Source organism: Bos taurus, chromosome 29, assembly GCF_002263795.3.
Source record: "Bos taurus isolate L1 Dominette 01449 registration number 42190680 breed Hereford chromosome 29, ARS-UCD2.0, whole genome shotgun sequence".
Lineage (NCBI taxonomy): Eukaryota > Metazoa > Chordata > Mammalia > Artiodactyla > Bovidae > Bos > Bos taurus.
Window position 1 is genome coordinate 25081720 of NC_037356.1, and position 19345 is coordinate 25101064.

Below are 19345 nucleotides of genomic sequence, written 5' to 3' on the forward strand. Positions count from 1 at the left end.
ATCAATACCCAGCTCGTTGATGCTCATTAAAGTGAAGGATGGATAACTGTAATCCTGAGAAGTCATTTTAAGGATCATTTATATACCTTTGACTTCCCTGGTGGCTCAGATGGTAAAGCATCTGCCTATAATGCGGGAGACCCGGGTTCAATCCCTGGGTCAGGAAGGTCTCCTGGAGAAGGGAATGGCAACCCACTCCAGTATTCTTGCCGCACCCCCAACCCCACCAAAAAAGGGGCTCAAAGTAATATTTTGGGCTTCCCTGGTGGCTCAGAGGTTAAAGCGCCTGCCTGCAATGTGGGAGACCTGGGTTTGATCCCTGTGTCGGGAAGATCCCCTGGAGAAGGCAATGGCAACCCACTCCAGTATTCTTGCCTGGAGAATCCCAGGGATGGGGGAGCCTAGTAGGCTGCCGTCTATGGGGTCGCACAGAATCGGACACGACTGAAGAGACTTAGCAGCAGCAGCAGCAAAGAAGACCCACTCCAGTACTCTTGCCTAGAAAATCCCAAGGACAGAGGAGCGTGGTGGGCTGTAGTCCATGGTGTTGCAAAGAGTTGGACACGACTGAGCAACTTCACTCTCACTTTTCACTTTCATGCATTGGAGAAGGAAATGGCAACCCACTGCACTGTTCTTGCCTGGAGAATCCCAGGGATGGTGGAGCCTGGTGGGCTGCTATCTACGGGGTTGCACAGAGTCAGACATGACTGAAGCAACTTAGCAGCAGCAAAGAAGACATGGGAAGAGGTCAAATGACTCAACCCAAACTCAAAATAAATACTTAATAAAAATTGCAAAAGCCCAGACCTCCTAGTTACCAATTTCATGTAATATAAATACTTCTCCTTTAAATTCTCAAGAATTTCTGTGAAAGTGAAAGTGTGAAAGTCACTCAGTCAAGTCCGAATCTTTGCAACCCCATGGACTATACAGTCCATGTAATTCTCCAGGCCAGAATACTGGAGTAGATAGCCTTTCCCTTCCCCAAGGGATCTTCCCAACCCAGGGATAGAACCCAGCTCTTCTGCATTGCAGGTAGATTCTTTACCAGCTGAGCCACCAGGGAAGTCCATCAAGAATTTCTGCAGTGGTCATAAACACTTAAAGCAATAATAGAAGCTCTCATTGTGCTGGTAAGAAGAAGAGCTTGGTCTTCAGAGCTGAATTTACTAACTCAGCATAGGGGGTCTTTGGCTACAGCCCCAAAGTAGAAAACCAAAGAAGCAAAGCCATGTCCCCCAAAGTCCTCATTAAAGTCATTAAAACTGGCATGCTGAAGTGCCAGTGGTATTTATTCCAGCAAGCTCTAATATGCGGACCTGTCTGCACGCAAGGTGACAAGTTAGTCATTGGAAAGCAACAGTGCACTTTAAGAAGTATGGAATCAAGCTCGTCACTTCTCAAAAGACCTCCTGGGAAGAGTTCAGAGCATTTCAGGAGCCCAAGCATCTATGCTTGGCACCTATGTATGTTCAGGGCAGTTGGCCATCCTGCCAATGTCCAGAAAGAGAAACCGCCTGCCCTCACTGAAAGGTGTATGACTTACCCAAGGTCATGCCATGGTAGCAGGTCAAAAACAGAAAGTAGAGTCCCGCAGATTGTGTGAACTTCCTGGTTGTGCTCAGAGGCAGCCCAAATGGTGGTCGAGAATGAGCTGCTATCAGCCCTCGTCACCTCTGATGGGAATCTCTTCCCCTCCGTCTTGGCTTCCTCCTTCTCTCCAAGCCTCTTTTGTTTATCCTGTTTCCCTCTCTCTCTTCTGTCCTCTCTTCCTCCCGCCCCCCTTCTCTCCTTTGCTCACTCCAACCCCTTCTGGCATCCTCCCTGAGTGACAGCAATGTAAGCAGAGGGAGGGAGGCCTGTCTCTCCCTCTTGATTCATGCTGTTTATCCTGGCCTCGTAAACCTTTCTAATAACTCACGGACATGGCACCGTTGATGGGCTGGCAGGCAACTGCCGGCTTTGGGCAGCTCAGGACTCAAGAAGATAATCATACTAATAAGAGGCTGAACACAGACACTCAACCCTCAGTCACCAGAGCAAGGGCAGCAAGAGGCAGCAGCAGAGGGTTCATTTTCTGCCCAACGGGTAGAAGCCAATGATGCAAAAGTGTGGGCCCCAAGGTATCCCACTATCTGGGAAGAGGGGGATGGATAAATAGAAGGCTAGGGCCTAGGACCTATCTGAGCTCGATGAAGACTTAGTTAGGAGTAGCATCTGTGAAGAGCATTGAAGGTTTTCCTTCACATAAAACATCTTCGTTTTCAAAGGATTCCAACTCTCCACCATCAGAACTAGCTGAGGAAAAGGTTAGATTCCCCAACCTGAAAGTCGAGTCTTCAACCACTGGCTTTGTTCCTGGGTTAGCCCTGTACCTTGCCTTACTTGCCTTGTTGAGTGTCTGGCTCTCTACCCTCCAGGATCTCTGCACACTATTCCCTCTACCAGGAAAGCCCTCCCTGACCACTTCACCCAGCTAACTCCCAGTTTGAGGTCTTGGCTTATAGATACATTCCTTGATGAAACGTTCCTTGATTCCCTCCTTGCTAACCCAGCATCTCCTTTCCCTAATCATGGGTCAGGCCTCACAGCACATGAGCCCTTTATCATTATGCACAATCTTCCTCCCTCCTAGATCTAGAAGAGGCTGTGACTTAAAAGGACAATCTCTCTGCCTGCAAGTTTTGATGGACCTTTATGTAGGTGAGTTCTTTTCAATTATTTTAAAATAACTTCAAACCTTCAGAAAAGTTACAGGAACAGTACAGAGAATTTCCTATAACATCATCCATTCTCATTTTCTCTCTTCCTCTCTCACACCCTCCTTCTGTCTATAGGTAGTCATTATTTTTCCTGAATCATTTTAGTGTAGGCTCAGTTGTGTCTGACTCCTTTACAACCCTGTGGACTGAAGCTCACCAAGCTCCTCTGTCCATGGAATTTTCCAGGCAAGAAAACTGGACTGGATTGCCATTTCCTACTCCAGGAGATCTTCCCAGGGACCAAACACGTGAACCTTGTGTCTCCTGCATTGGCAGGCAGATTCTTTATCACTGAGCCACCTGGGAAGCCCTGGTGGCTCAGACAGTAAAGAACCTGCCTGCAATGCAGAAGACCCCAGTTTGATCCCTGGGGTTGGAAAGATCCCCTGGAGAAGGGAATGAATGACTACCCATTCCAGTTTTCTTGCCTGGAGAATTCCATGGACAGAGGAGCCTGGCGGGCTACAGTCCACGGGGTCACAGAGAGTCACACATGACTGAAGCAACTGACACACACCCTGGGAAGCCCTAGTGTAGCCTCCAAGGGTCATATCCCTTATTCTTGGTGTGTACTTCCAAAGGACAACGATATTTTTTTGCGGTACGATTCTAAATTTCAGAAAATTTAACATTGCTCTAATTCCAATATTCCAATTTAGTCAATTGACTCAAAAATGTCCTTTACTGCGTTTTATTCCCCCGAATGGGATCCAGTCCAGCATCATGCAGTGCATTTAGCTGTCAGGTCTCTTTAGTGTCCTTTCTTCTTAAACAATTTCTCAGCCACATTTTTTTGTCCTTCACAGCACTAACATTTTGGAACAATTCAGGCGGTTTTTTTTTTTTTTTTCCAATAGAATGTTCCACAATTTGGGTTTATCTGAGAGTCCTTGTGATGGGCTTCAGGCTTTCTAACCCCTGAGTACAATACAACGTGAAGTGATGTTGCAATCTTTCTGAGGTATCCTATCAGGAAGCACATGACATCCAGCTGCTTCTCATCAGGGATGTAGTCTGGTCATCTGGTCATGACACCTGATTCTCCCATGTGGTAACTATATTTCCCTTTGCAACTAATACAGCATCCGTGAAGAGCCACGTTGAGACCACGCACACAGCTGCTCTCCATCAAACGCTCTCCCTTGGATTTCAGCTCCCACTGGTGATTCTTGCCTTAACGAACGTTTACCATCACAGCTGCAACTCCTTCTCCTTTCATCAGCCAGCATTCTCCTGTTGAGGCCTCTCTTCTCTTCCATTGATATATCATCTGTTTATTTATCTAGCAGCATATAGATTTGTACACTCCTATTTTATTCCATGGGTATAATCCACAATCAGATCAGATCAGTCGCTCAGTCGTGTCCGACTCTTTGCGACCCCATGAATCTCAGCACACCAGGCCTCCCTGTCCATCACCAACTCCCGGAGTTCACTCAGACTCATGTCCATCGAGTCAGTGATGCCATCCAGCCGTCTCATCCTCTGTCATCCCCTTCTCCTCCTGCCCCCAATCCCTCCCAGCATCAAAGTCTTTTCCAATGAGTCATCTCTTCCCATGAGGTGGCCAAAGTACTGGAGTTTCAGCTTTAGCATCATTCCTTCCAAAGAAATCCCAGGGCTGATCTCCCTCAGAATGGACTGGTTGGATTTCCTTGCAGTCCAAGGGACTCTCAAGAGTCTTCTCCAACACCACAGTTCAAAAGCATCAATTTTTCGGCGCTCAGCCTTCTTCACAGTCCAACTCTAATCCACAATGGCCCTCAGTTATACTGATGCTCTAGTTGTCTCAAATCAGATTGCTCTTTGTAGCCCTGGAGTGTAGAACCAGCACTTGCAGGGAGATACTACCATGGAGGGGGCAGATTTTGACTTAATGAAAGAAGAGCTTTTAAAAGACTCTAACTCTCCATCATTAGAACTAGCTGTGGAGGTAGTTAGTTGCCCATCCTAGGAAGCATTTAATAGAGTCTGCTGACTACTTTTCCTAGAAGCAATTCATACATCAGGTTGAGGCTTTTAAAAGCTCAGAGGTTAAAGCATCTGCCTGGAATGCGGGAGACCTGGGTTCGATCCCTGGGTCGGGAAGATCCCCTGGAGAAGGAAATGGCAATCCACTCCAGAACTCTTGTCTGGAGAATCCCATGGCGGGAGGAGCCTGGTAGGCTACAGTCCATGGGGTCGTAAAGAGTCGGACACGACTGAGCAACTTCACTCACTCACTCACTTCCAAACCTTAGAGTTGCAGCCCATCCTGGAAAGGAGGAGGGTGACAAAGAGGTGAGAGGAATACTCAGGAGAACACTACACACTGAGAAGGGGAAACATCCAGGCCGCCTGTGGGAAACAAGCCAACGCAGGCTTAGGGAAGCCATGGCTGCAGTGAGCGACACTCTCATCCCTAAACTAATCAGCTCAGCTTCTTGTGAACATCACTGCACACCAGACACCATGTTCAGTGCTGTGAACCCAGGAAGGAAGATGACTCAGAGCCAGACCTATGGAGAGCCAGGCCCAATACAGCAGTCAGTGGGATGACAAAGGAGGGTCCCCTCCAGCTCTGCCTGGGAGAGAGCTAGGTAGGGGATCAGAGGGAAACTGACTTTTCAAGAATCAGTAGGAGGAGGTCTCCAGCCAAAGAGCAACTGTAACCACTGGACTTCTGTTCAGCACAAGATGGAGTCTCTAGGACTCCAATTCTGGGAATTGGTGGTATTAACTTGAGCCTTTGAAATCACAGTCTAGTAGCTCAGGCTCAGAGAGGTCATTGTCTTGGGGATTCATCTCATCAGAATAGATTCAGGGAAGCATCCTCCTGACCAATGATAAAAACTGTGCTAGCTTACATTTCCATGGAGAAGGCCTGGGTTCAATCCCTGGGTCAGGAAGATCCCCTTGAGAAGGAAATGGCAACCCACTCCAGTGATCTTGCTTGGAAAATCCCAGGGACGGAGGAGCCTGGTGGGCTGCCGTCTATGGGGTTGCACAGAGTTGGACACGACTTAAGTGACTTAGCAGCAGCAGCAGCTTACATCTCCATAGCTTATATTTCCACAGCACTACGCTTAGTAAGTTCGCCATACACATTCACCAACTCTGGGCCCTGACACACATAACTGGTCTATCATGACACACCCTGACATTGATTCCAAGGCCTCTTCATCTTTCTACACATACCTTTCGAGGCAGTGGCTACCAAGTCCTATCCAGAAACACTTCACAGTATCCAAGCACGTTTCACGTCTGATGTCTACTTTACACTTCACAAGATTGCCACAAGATCAGACAAAGCAGGTATGAAAGTGAAAGTCACTCAGTCACTTCCGACTCTTTGCGACCTCATGGACTATACAGTCCACAGAATTCTCCAGGCCAGAATATGGGAGTGGGTAGCCTTTCCCTTCTCCAGGGGATCTTCCCAACCCAGGAATCGAACTGGGATCTCCTGAATGGCAAGCAGATTCTTTACCAACTGAGCTATCAGCGAAGCCCAAAAGCAGGCATGGCTGTGCCTATTTTATTTCACTTGTTTTAATTGCTTTTTAAAAATCATTTTTTCCCCTTTGGCCGCACCACATAATATGCGGGATCTTAGTTCCCCAATCAGGGATTGCAGTCCTGCTCCCTGCAGTGGAATCACAGAGTCCTAACCACTGGACCACAGGGGGATTCCATGTGTCCATTTTAAAGATGGGGAAACAGGTAGCAGAGTCCATGTTCAGAGACCCATGTCTCAAAGAACTGAGAGGGTCTTCTAGGAGATGGGAGTGGCCTCAACAATCTGAGCAAGCTTGACCCTCCTACCCAGTCAACTCCAGATGAAAACTTACCCTGGCCAGCACCTTGACTCTGGCCTTGCAGAGTCACCCAGCTAAGCCGTGTGTGTACCTCTGATGCACAGAAATTGTGAGGTAGTGAACAGACGTTCTTTTACGTCATTAAGTTTGTGGCAATCTGTTATATAGCAACAGCAAACTAATACAGGGAAGGAGAGAGAAAGGAAAGAAAAAGAAGGACCAATGGAAGTTGGTCTTCAATCTTAGGACAGTGAGGAAGCATCTTTCTCTCTAAACGGCACTCTGAAAGTTTCACCTTAGGCCTACTTGCCTGTATTTTTAGGTACGATCTCCACAGACGTGAGCAGAGCTACAGCTACACACGGCTGCCTCTCATACTTGAAGGATAAGCAACTTTTCCATAACAACACGCCCGAGGGGCTGGGGCTTCTTTTTTTTTTCTTTCTTCTCCCTTGGCATGAGTTGGCTGCCGAGGCTGCCAGCGACAACAATCAGCCTAATGCCATCTAATTGACCTCCCGCCTCCACGGTCTGCTCTGAGTTCTCAGGCAGGACCACTGGGGTGCTTCCCTGAAGAACCAAGGCAAAGCTGTGCACAGCCTCCACCCACGTGCCTGCCCAGAATAACTCCTCTTCTCCTGCAGCACACGGCCAAGGCATTAAAAATCCCGCTGCTCCAGTTCCCTTCCCCCAGTATTAAAACCAGAACCAGCCCTCTGCAGAGACTGAGCCTTTGATTTCTGAGACCCAATTAAAGTTCACAAGGAAGAAGCAGCCTCATGTTGCCTTTTCTTTTTTTGGAAATATTTCCAGAATAATCCACAAAAAAGCACATCATCGAGGGGGCAATAAGAGAGCCAGAAGGATGATAGGAGGGAAGAAGGGGGACAGACAGCCCCTCTATAAACCACAAGCATTTCCCCCCAGCCATGGCCAGTCTCTTCCTGGAGAAATCAAGATGAGATTGCTCTGTAGGTGATCTTATCAGGCAAAAATGAGCTGGTGCCCAGCCTCCTCCGGCACAAAACAGAGTCAAATAAACCGTCAACACGCGGGACACAAACACTGCCTTTTCAGATGATGTCAGGGTTCCATCCCCACTTGCCAGACTCGACCCCTGTTGGACTGGTCTCCACGGTAACTCATCCACCCACCCCCCTCAACCCCACCCCCCTGAGGTCAAATCTGCTCTTACCTACAACCTGGATAATCTGGGCTAGGAGGACACCGTCCGTCACATCTTGCTGGAGATCCTTAATGAGACGCTTGTGGCCTGATTTGGCTAGATAGTGATTGGCCCAGTCCGTGTAGATCTGCAAGAAAGCACACGGGCAACTTTAGGAACCCCGTCAGATCCCATCTCAGCGTTCCCAGCAGCTGCGGGGCCAGCACAGGAGCCACTGTCCCGCCAGCGAGCTGTCTGGGGCCAGCCCTCGCCATTAACATGCAGTGCATTGTGCCCGTGGGGCATTCAGCTGGCCAGAGCCGGGCTTTCACCTATTGAGAGATCTGCCGTCAAAGGCTCAGGAGAAAGCTAAAGAAAGCCTCAAAACACGCAGAGGTCTGAATGGGACAGGGGACACGGAACTAAACAGTCGGCACCAGACGGCTCTGAGAGGCTGAGGCTCTAAATGCAGGCGCGGTCTCCCCCACCCCACCGCCCGACCCGGCCCCTTCGCATCTTTTTCTCTTTATTGAGAAAACGTATGGGGAGGTTACCACCCAACGGGCAATCTTTTCATGGGCCATTTCAGGGAAAGGAGTTCTCAGGAGCCTGGGTCCCTTGTAAGGGAGCCAAGTACCAAAACACAGCACCCTTCAATTACTCTTGTGTGAGTGGAGTTATTAATGGCCTCACAATCATCTCAGATCTAATCAGCTTAATTTAAAAGCCCGGCATCATGTTCACTGTTGGGATTCTGTGAACGGCAACAACAACAAAAATCCCCCAGCAAATTCCAACACACTTAAACACAGCATTGGTGAGCACAACCCGCAAGGCAGAGGCTGGGCGGCCACGGGATCAGGAAAGCAGACCCTTCTGCGGGACACACAGACCCGCCCCTCCCAGTCACAGAGCCACGGGCACAAAGAGTGTTTTCTTCCAACAGGCCGACAAACCAGGAGGACTCTCGCCTGAAAACTTTCTCCCACGGTGACACAAGCTGAAAACAAAACTGAAAAGCTCCTCATCAGGTCTGCGTGCTAAGTTTCCTATGAGGACTTGTGAATTTGTTGGGGGAACATCAAGGTGTTTATCAGAACCTTTTCTTCTTTTCCCCCAGGAGGGAAATGAACATATGGCTGCTCATTAAGAGAAGTGTCCCCTCTCTCAGCTGGGCCATGTCAGCGGCTGCAGTTCATGCACTAACCCATTGGAGGTTTCCACTGCAATGATGCAGCCCATCATTGCACCTCCATCAGCCGGCCTGCTCTGAGATCTCGAGGGACTCACAGAGCAGTGGAAGCCCTACCCCTGCCCCAGCCCTGCCCCCTCCATCCTGCTCTTCCCAACACTCTGCTCATCAGAGGAGTCTCATACAGTGGGGTGCTGCCCTTCAAAACTCCCAAAATGTGGGTTCAAGGGCCAGTGCCTGGACTTGCAAAGCAGGACCCTTCCAGGGAGGGGCGCCTCTGACTACTCCAACTGGGACAGTGAAGGCCTCTTCTCAAGGGTGGACAAGGCGGACGTGCCCTTTCTACTTCATCAAGTGCTGGGAACAGAAAACTCCTGTCCATTACTTTCTTCCCTCAAGACTCCCAAGCTGTCAGATCAAAAATTTAATACAGCAAGATCATTTTTCAATTTCACAAACACTGAGAAATATCTAAGGAAGTGGAGTGCCATCTTGATCACTACAATGGCCAGTCTGAAAGGTCAATGATCCCTGGATGAAATTGTTAAGAGGGAGAGAGGGAAGGGGAAAAACATTAAAAAGGAAAGAGAAAGACCAGGGTTCAAGTCCCAACTCTAGAGGCTCCCCAGGGTTGGGGTTTGGGGTTGTTTTGTTCAATGATGTAGCCCAAGGACCTACAATAGCAAGAGGCACGTTAGAACTTCCCGATGGGCAGGTGTGGAGGAATGGGTGTGTGACCTTAGCTGAGCACTTTAACTCTCTGAGCCGAGGTTTTCCTATCTGCAATATGGGATCGATACTGTGTACTTGTCAGTTCTTATGAGGACTGATACAATATATTTTTTAAAAATAGTGGCTTACACAGAGTAGGAGCTGAGTAACAACTAACACGGAGCCTAATACATGCCCCACACTAGTACAAATACTTAACACATATTAACTCACTGCATCCTCATTCTGTGTGGTAGATGCCACTCCTGCGTCTATGCTTCAGAAGAGAAACCTGAAGTGCAGGGAGGTAAAGGAACTAATCCAAGGTCACCGGGAAGGGGCAAAGCCCAGGATTTGAACCCTGGCTGACTGGCTCTAGAATCCTTTAGATGCGCTCAACACTACTTCTCTGAATATGAGTATAAATTATTCAAATCACTCAGCCCCTCCGTGACACCCTCCTACTGACGAGACTCATTCCTCTATTCAGTTATGTTCACGCTGAAATAACTGTTTACATATAGATAAAAGCTCCAAATCGATCCCTTGCTGTCACGTGACTTTTCTTAGCCAAGTCACTTGACTTTCCTGGGCCTCAGTTTATCCAGCTAATGGGTACAGCCAGGCCTACTTCAGAAGGTAGTTGTTTAGAATTCAGTGAAGTGCCACCTGGAAGCCCCTGTCCTCACCCACGTGGGGCTCGGGAAGCAGAGGCAGTGGGTGGTCATGAGGAGGCATGAGCAGACAGCTTTAAACATTAGCTGCCAGGCTGCCTAGTACATCTGTGACCTTTGGCCTGGGTGTGCTCACGAGGGAAATAATAACACCTACACATCATCAGGTGATTATGAGGGTGAAACAAGTCCATATACATAAAGAACACAGAATCCGAGACATGCTACTGCTGCTGCTGCTAAGTCACTTCAGTCGTGTCTGACACCGTGTGACCCATAGACGGCAGCCCACCAGGCTCCCCTGTCCCTGGGATTCTCCAGGCAAGAACACTGGAGTGGGTTGCCATTTCCTTCTCCAATGCATGAAAGTGAAAAGTGAAAGTGAAGTTGCTCAGTCGTGTCCAACTCTTCGCGACCCCATGGACTGCAGCCTACCAGGCTCCTTCGTCCATGGGGTTTTCTAGGCAAGAGTACTGGAGTGGGGTGCCATTGCCTTCTCCAGAGACATGCTAAGTGTCCAGTAAATAAAAGGAATAACGAGAAAGGTGACTCCCAGCATTATAAAATGGGCCAGAACAAAACCAGCCACAGCCTCTACCCTGAACCTCCAGGACACAAATGAGTCAAGGACTCACTCCCCTTCTCTTTCGTCACAAGGTACAATTTCAAGAGTCTGGAGCACTCTGTCTGCAATCACAAACCAGGGTAGATGGAAAAGACAAGCAGGCCAGAAACCGGCCAGGCTGGTATGGACAGTGAGGCATCCATCCTTAAGTAGGAGATATACCCCCAGGGATGTCTCAGGCCCTGGAGGGATCCTACCAGCTGAGGGTCTGAGGGACCAAGCTGCTGCTGGTAAGTCGCTTCAGTTGTGTCCGACTCTGTGCGACCCAACAGACGGCAGCCCACCAGGCTCCTCTGTCCCTGGAATTCTCCAGGCAAGAATACTGGAGTGGGCTGCCAGAGACCAAGAGAATATCCCAAAGCTTAAAGCCATCTGCCCTACAACCGCCAGCTGAGGTGAGAACAGGCCATAGGCAAGAACCCCGCTGAGTGGGAAGCAACTCAGGTACCTCTGCTTATTCCCTTCTTAGGTGATTAAGGGTATTTTAAAACAGACATACTCTCTCTAAAGCCAGCCCTCCATGTGTGTGCACAGATCAGCAGGAAACCAAGGTTAAGCAAGCTTCTCTCAGCAAGTCCAGGGGTACCTACACACACACAGTGTAGAGTCCTGGGGAGGCCACGCAGGTATCTGGTATACCAGGGAGAACTTAATTCTACAGTGGCCAGCAATGGCTCTGCTAGAGAAGTGACCGTCTCTACTCAAAGCTGTTTAAAACAAGAGCTCTTCTTCTCCTGTAGGTGAACTCCTGTAGGTGGTGAATCCACCTACACACCACTGCATGTTCCAACAGCAAACCTCTAATCCTGTCACCTGCTCCAAAAATCATCAACGGCTCCCCACTGAGCTAAAGGTAGACTTTTCACACTGGCTCAAGGCAGTCTTCGCATCCACCCACTCTTCCCCAGCCGGTGTCCAACCTTGCAGGGCAGGTGGTGTGTGTGAAAGTTAAGAGCGTGGGCTTGGGCACTGACCAAGCCAAGCTGGCCCTTGGCAAGTGAATTTCTGTCCACCTCTCTGTACCTCAGTTTTATCCTCCATAAAATGGGGATCATACCAAATACACAATAAGGCAGGGACTGGCCAACTGTAGAGAGACCAAACGCAATGGGCCACCTGCTTCTGTAAACAAAACTCTGTGGGAACCCAGCCACATCCATCTGCCATCTGTAGCTGCTTACACACCACAATGGCACAGCTGAATAATTGTGATACAGACTTCTGGCCCACAAATCCTCAAATATTTACTGTCCGGTTCTTTACAGAAAGAAGTAGCCAGTCTGTGTCATAGGGACTGAATGGTGTAATGTGCCTACATTGAGCAAGTGCTCAGGAATAATTACAATTATTATTACCCCAGGAAAACTGGACCTCACACTTCCCCCACCTCTGAACTCCTGCCACCCCACCCACCTGAGGGCCTCCGCCGGGACCACGCGGCAGAACTCCATTCCTATGCTGGTCCTCCATGAAGTTCACTATTGATTTCCCAATTGCATCCCAAGCTGCATACAAAGCAGGGAACCTGTACGCTGGCACCATCACCTCACCCCCACTCGCAGATTGGGGGCAAAGATGGTGTCCTGCCCATCACTGGGCCCAGACGTGCCTCTCAAGAAGGGGGCACAGGAGGGGCTTGGTAAGTGGTTGTAGAGTTGAGCTGAGCAGAGAGCAAAAAGGCAGATCCTTGAGAAACTGATTACACTGGTGACTTAATATGAGCTCTCAGCAAATACTCAAACCAGGATCTCAAGTCTCTTTACTGATTGAAAAGAGGAAGGAATAGAGAAAATAAATCACTCCATAGTGCAAGCTCACTAATCAGGACCCAAACAAGAATCATTAATTTATCTGGAGTTTCCTCTCCCTAGCTCTCAACTTTCGTCACAGGAAAATGCCTAGATTCATTTTAAGAAATACAGTTTTTATGGGTCATGCTAAGCACTGACACAGCTCAGGGCCCTCCCCCTCAATTACTGTTTCAGTAGCCCATGCAATAACTACCATTCTTCCTAGAAGTACCTTTGAAAAATAAGCTCACCACATCCTTAGTCATTAAGGACTTCATCAGGTTCAGAAACTCAACAGAAAACGGAACAGAGTGTGTTTGAAAGATCTTAAGCAAGGGCGATAGCACGCAGGGCATCCTCTCTGAGCCTCAGGCATCCAGAATCAACTTCTCCAGAACCTCTCCTTCCCCAGGGTTCTAGAGACTTAGAACTGCTGCTGCTCCAGGTGGGCTCCCTGGAGCCCACCGATCCTTGATGGGTGACCTTTCAGTAGAAATGCACAAGGCAAAGAACCACACAGTTTTGGGAAAGAGTAAAACCATCATCACCACATCCAACTCCAAATTATCACATCATTCCAGAGTAAAAATTCTAGAGGAACAGGCTCTAGAATCGTCTCCCACTAGTATCCGCAGGAGTCTTTCCCACTCTGACTCGTCTCACTGAGTTCACCACTCTCCCCACAGGCTCTGGCGGGAGACTTCGTCAGTGCTCCAGAAGCACTTGGTGAGGGAAAGGAGTTCTGTCAAAGCTCAAAAAGAAAAAAGGGGAAGGAAGACAATGACAGCTGAGAGCGAATTCGTTTTGATTCACTTTATGAGCCTTGACAGGATTTCAAGCAGCGTGTCGTTTGTTTGCTTACAGCTCCACCTCATTTCATATCAAACAGGCTGAAATCAAAGAAGGAAAGTCTTGACAGATCAAATGAGGTAAAGAACCCGATTATTAGTTGTAACAAGAAAACTGATAAAAATTGCACTGTTGTTAAACCAATGGGGAAGGTGCCAAGTTTCTACTGCAATTAGCTCTCCAGTGAAGGGGGGATGGCTAGCACTGGAAGGAAGAAACCTCCCCAAATTCTATACAATAACTGCACTTAAAGTCGTTACCCTAACAACTCTTAAGTCCAGACCAACATGTTGGGCTGCCTGATGGATCCAAAAGGCAGAAGATAGAATTAGCACAGCAGTTACAGGAGGAAAAGGGTGCAAATGAATCTCTCAGCAGGAAATGCCAGAGTGGAGATTCAAGATACACTAGTCATTTATTAATAGCATCTGAGGTGGTTTCCAGCCAATCAGTTGTAAAGAGAACCTATTGTCTGGACTCCATTCAAGGTCTCACTGTAGACTTCAACATCATATCGCTTCCATGACTGTGCAGTGTGTGGTTAAAATGGCTTAGTTTTGATTGTCCCGAAGCACAAAAATGACATGGCAACAATCGTACAGTGTCCACCCAGCACCTGAATACACAAAGAGTGATTATTCAATCAGTCACAGTTTTAAGAAAATCAAAATACACCATTTGTTACTAAGGGCAAAGCTAGTTACCACAGTCACTTCTGCATCCCTAGCAGCTAGCAAGAAGCCTGGTCCTACCCCACAGGTGTGGTCACATGTCCACAGATCATTCCAACCGCCTGGTGTGAAGTGAGGGGCCTGAAGTTATTAGCTGGTGGCTTTTTCCCATGTTCCCGCTCTCCCCATCACAGTCTAAGATATCCTCTCATAAGGTAGACCCTGCCTTGATTAAAATCACTGCCTTGAAATAAACATTCAAACGGGCGAATGATGCCCCAGCCCTATACACTGGAAAAAGACAGGGAGCCCAGAGCAGCCAATCTTTTGCTCAAGGCCATAGAGGACAGCAGAGGCTGAGCCCAAACACTGGGGCTGCTGTTTTCTCAAAGGAAGAATCCGGTTTTGCTTGGTGACTTTGATTCTTACTACATACTCACCCTGGAGGGCAATGACTCTTCCATCCATATCTTTGCCATCCAGCCCGGTGGCCCATGGTGAGTCAGGGGGGCCCTCATTAACGTGGTGGTGATATGCAGGTATGCCTCATAGACACAATGAGAGCATGTATGTCAGTGGTTAACACAGCGTCTGGAGCCCAACACTGAATAAATAGTGGTTACTCATGTTCAAATGGAGAAGGGAATGGCTACCCACTCCAGTATTCTTGACTGGGGAATCCCATGGAGAGAGAAGCCTGATGGGCTATGGTCCATGGGGTTGCAAAGAGTCGGACACGACTGAAGCAACTTAGCATGCACGCACGCATGCATTCATATTCAAATTAATGTATGTTTCAGGGGAATATGTCATTCTAAATTGCTGAGAGCTTCCTCTTTTGAAAGCCACCGTTTTTAACTATGTCACTGGGACTCTTTCCTAAGATTATCATGAATCATGCTTTTTAAATTAACCCAACTCCATGTTTTCCTTGAGGACCCATGGATATCACTATGAATAGCATTTTGATGCATTCCAGGATGCCCTTAAGGCTGCAGAGTTACTGGACTGTCTTTAAGACCCCAGAGTCCTTTAAAATTGGGTGTAGAGTAAAAGAAGTACCATTCAAGCCAGGGCCTTAATGGGACTTTTCCACTGAGGAGAATACATCTAAGTGTGCAAGCTTTCGTGGTACCCCTCTGATGCTCTGAGGGTCAGAAGGGGAGGCCTCTTGGCTCTTAGCTGGTTTCTAGACAGTGAGACTGCTAGTAAGCTGGGCTCCCAGAGCACCAAGATGTGACCAGGGTCTGTATCTCCAACCCAAGCATGTGCCGAATGGTACTGCCAGTCCCCACGCTCAATATACATTTTGGAACCGGATTCACAGAACTTGTTTATACCAAGGAGTATGTATCCCTGTCTGGACCCAGAAGACAGCAGCAGGCTGACAAAGGCGCCCACTGCTGGTTCTCTCTGCTTCTAACAGGAGTAACCTCTGGCCACTGCTGAGTTTTCCAAATTTGCTGACATACTAAGTGCAACACTTTAACAGCACCATTTTTTTAAGGATTTTCAATAGCTCCTCTGGAATTCTGTCACCTCCACTAGCTTTGTTCGTCGTGATGCATGCTCCCTAAGGCTCACTTACTTCTCACTCCAGGATGTCTATCTGGCTCTTGAGTTATCTGGCTCTTCATGACCTTTCTTGTATAGTTCTTCTGTGTATTCTTGCTACTGCTTCTTCATCTTTTTGCTTCTCTTAGGTCCTTACTGTTTCTGTCTTTTATCGTGCCCATCCTTGCCTGAGATGTTCCCTTGATAGCTTCAATTTTCTTAAAGAGATCTCTAACCTACTTGCCTGCATAACCAGATGCACCCTGACACCAGTCCACAGGTATACTCTTGTTCCAAAGGGATACACACATGTCAACACAGAGCAGGTAAGTAGAGGAGGGCAGAGCTTGCCACTAATTTGAATTTCCACCCCTCCCCTCCCCCACCTCCACAACACCTTTCTTTCTGCTTTACCCCTGAATGATGTCAAGTCAACATAAGGTGCTCAGAGCCACAAGCGTGCCACAGTGCATTGAGCAAACTCTGCCAGAGCAGCTGCCTATGCTAGATCTCGCTCTTGTACAAGATGCTACCTACCATCAGCCAAATTCTACAGTGAGCTGATAAAAGGAGAGCGCCTTTTAGAGTCAGACTGCTTATGTTTCAGACATGCCTCAACCACTTCCTGCAAGTTATCACGGGCAAGTTCCTTAAACTATACGTCTGGGCCTTCATTTTCTCATCTGTAAAATGGATCAACTCGCTATTCAGGTTCTTGTAAGACTGCAAAGAGGACATCTAATAATGCCCAGCGCATAGCAAGGGCACACAGCATGGTGGTGCCAGTTAGTATTACCATGAGGACGATGCCATGCACTGTGAGCACTTGCCCAACAATCGACTCCTTTAGTTCCCAACTCATTGTGAGGCAGGTATCATTTCTCCCATTTTACAGATGAGAAAACAGAGGCTGAGAGGGGAAATGACTTTCCCAATTTCACACACAAGAATGCAGCCTTTGAAAGCAGAGACTCTGGCTCCTAAAGAGGCCACACAGCTCCTCAGAGACCCACGTGGGAACCGCCGGCCACAGAAGGGAGAGCATCACAGCTGCGTGGGAAAAGCAGGCAGAGAGCGCAAGGCTCATTGCACAGCAGCCACCTCAGTGTCCCTGGCTCCTGCCCCTGGGAACAGAGCTGGCCACTTGTCACTCACGCCTAATGGACCCAAGACGGGGGCTGACACTTTCCCATGTCACCAAAGCACAAAGCCAACATCATAGCAGTGTCACTATCACAAAAATAAAAAGGCCAATACAACAGGGGTTCCCACCGCTGGGCTGTATCCAGATGGGAAATGTTCAGGAGTAAACTCGCCCAGTTTCTCCAGCCTGAAGTGAGCCAGGGCTGCGGGGGAAGGGCCCACAGCCACACAATGGTGGCATTGTCTTGCGGGAACACCAACCAGTCACAGGTGGGTGTGTACAGCAACTCCGGAGGTTTTGAAACTGTGCCTCTAGAAAAATACACCAGGCTGGCGAACTTGTTGGGAGGCACTGGCGAGATCTCGGGGAGGAGCACACAGGTGCCTGCTCACCCCACACCTTAGGCTGAGTCACCTTTGATGCCTGGGATGCCCCTGGCGTGCTTGTGCCCTGTGCTCCTGGGATGAGTGCTGCTCTGCACCACTCTCGACAGGACACACAGTCCTTTCCTGTTCATTTCCCAGCTGATGGCCACCACCTGTGCACAAGGGGAGCTGGGCTGCTGTTGAGAACCTGCTGAGTGCCAGGCGTTGCGTACCTGTCATCTACAACGTCTTCCCACACCAGAGTGACAGCTGCAGGAGAACAGAAATTCTTATTTTGCTCACTGAATTTTTCCAAAACATCCAATATGGTGCCTGGCACACAGTAGGGACTCACCAAATACCTGTGGACTAAATGAATCATCCCCATTTTACAGGCCAGAAAACAGAGGCTCTAAAAGGTTAAGAAACGTACACAGGGTCACACAGCTAATAAAAGGCGACGCTCCATTTGACCCAGGCCGCCTGGTCCTACGGCTACCAGCTCTCACCTCAAATATGCACCCAGATCTCCCGAGGGCCTCCCTGGAAAGTCAAACAAGGCCACATAAGGATGAAGACCTACCACCAGAGGCTTCAAAATAAACCCCCCGCTGTACTCCCTCTCACCCACTCCAACCTTAGAGGATCTGAGTAGCTTTTGACCAGGATGTCTAGCATCTCCAAGAAAGTCAAATGTCAGAGCCCACTTGAAATTTCTCTAGTATTTTCTCTCCCTTCCTGTGTTCATTAGTTACTGACTGATAAGAGATACTTTCTCTCCAAGTGCTTCCCCTTTGGCTGTGATGGGAACCAGGCCCCTCCAGGAGGGCAAGGAGGGGAGGAAGAGATGGGGCTGCCGGTAGGGGGAGCTGCTGAGCACACTCTTGCAGTGTGAACGTTCCCAAACTCAAGAGCTTTTGAGAGCAGGCTGGCAGGGTGGCCACCTGGTGACACCCTGGGTAACAATACAGACCTCCCTCCAGTCTGGTCATGAAACAACCTTCTAAACTTCAGCCTCCTTCTGGTCCTCCAAGCCTGCACAGTTCCCCTTACCTGCAGGCTGCAGGTAAGGGGATGCCGACCATTGTTGCTTGTCACCCTCTGTCCTGCCAGAATGCCTCAGTTTAGCTCCCTAAGCACAGGCTCCCCAGGATTTTGGCTCCCCTGGGCCCAGTTACCTTGGAGTCCTAGGTAACTTCTGGCAGGTTGCTTAACCTCTCTGAGTCTCAGTTTCCTCTTCACAGGACTGCTGAGTGCATAAAGTGAAATGTTAGATCTAAGGGACCGCACATATTTGCACAGTATGCCAACGCTTTGTGACTTGAGCAAACCACTTTCTGAGCCTCAGTTTCCACATCTGTAATATGGGATAATTATCTACTACAAGGACTATTGTGAGGACTAAATGAAAATGTTTGCAAAGGGCTTAGCACAGTGCCTGGCATAAAGGTAGAACATTTAAATGTGAGCTTCCTCTCCTGCCTTGTCTCCATGCCCCCCACCCACAGATCCCTCTGGTACGCCACTCACACATGGGCTCTCTGCCATGTTAACCTTCGGTCCCCACCTGTGGGTTTTCTGGTCTGGTGTGTCCTTCCACACCCCTCCGTTTAGCAGGATTCTCTTTTCTGGAAACCAGCCCTGACTGCCAGGCTTCTCTCCCTCCTCTGAACTCCTAATACACCTACAATTGGATATACCTGTGTACAAGCTCCCAGCCCTGTGCCTCTGCCCACACCATCCTCTCTCCAGCAGAGCCATCTCTTCCCCACCACCTGGCAAATGCTTATTTGGTGTCTTACAAGCCCAGTCAGGTGTCAATCCCTGTAAAGCCATTCCCAACTCACTGTCTCACTCCCATCAGGAAATTCTTTGTTCCCTCTTCTCTGGCTCCAAAAGCACTCTGCACATGTCTTCATCATGGCTACTATAACCATTCACATGTCCAACAGGGTCTTCTCCAGGGTAAAGAACAAGTTTTCCACACCTCTGAAACTCTAGCACAATGCCTGACTCACTACAGGAGCTCAATAAACAAGTACT

The 19345-nt window shown here is 48.6% G+C and overlaps 1 protein-coding gene across 7 annotated transcripts in view; it reads right to left on the bottom strand.

The window, feature by feature from the left end:
• Window positions 1-19345, bottom strand: part of NAV2 (neuron navigator 2) — a 423973-nt gene that overhangs the window by 280700 nt on the left and 123928 nt on the right. For all 7 annotated transcript variants that reach the window (XM_002699081.7, XM_059883049.1, XM_010820889.4 and 4 more), the window contains exon 2: window positions 7758-7875. In XM_002699081.7, the coding sequence (XP_002699127.1) occupies window positions 7758-7875 (118 nt within the window). The remainder of the gene's footprint in view (window positions 1-7757; window positions 7876-19345) is intronic.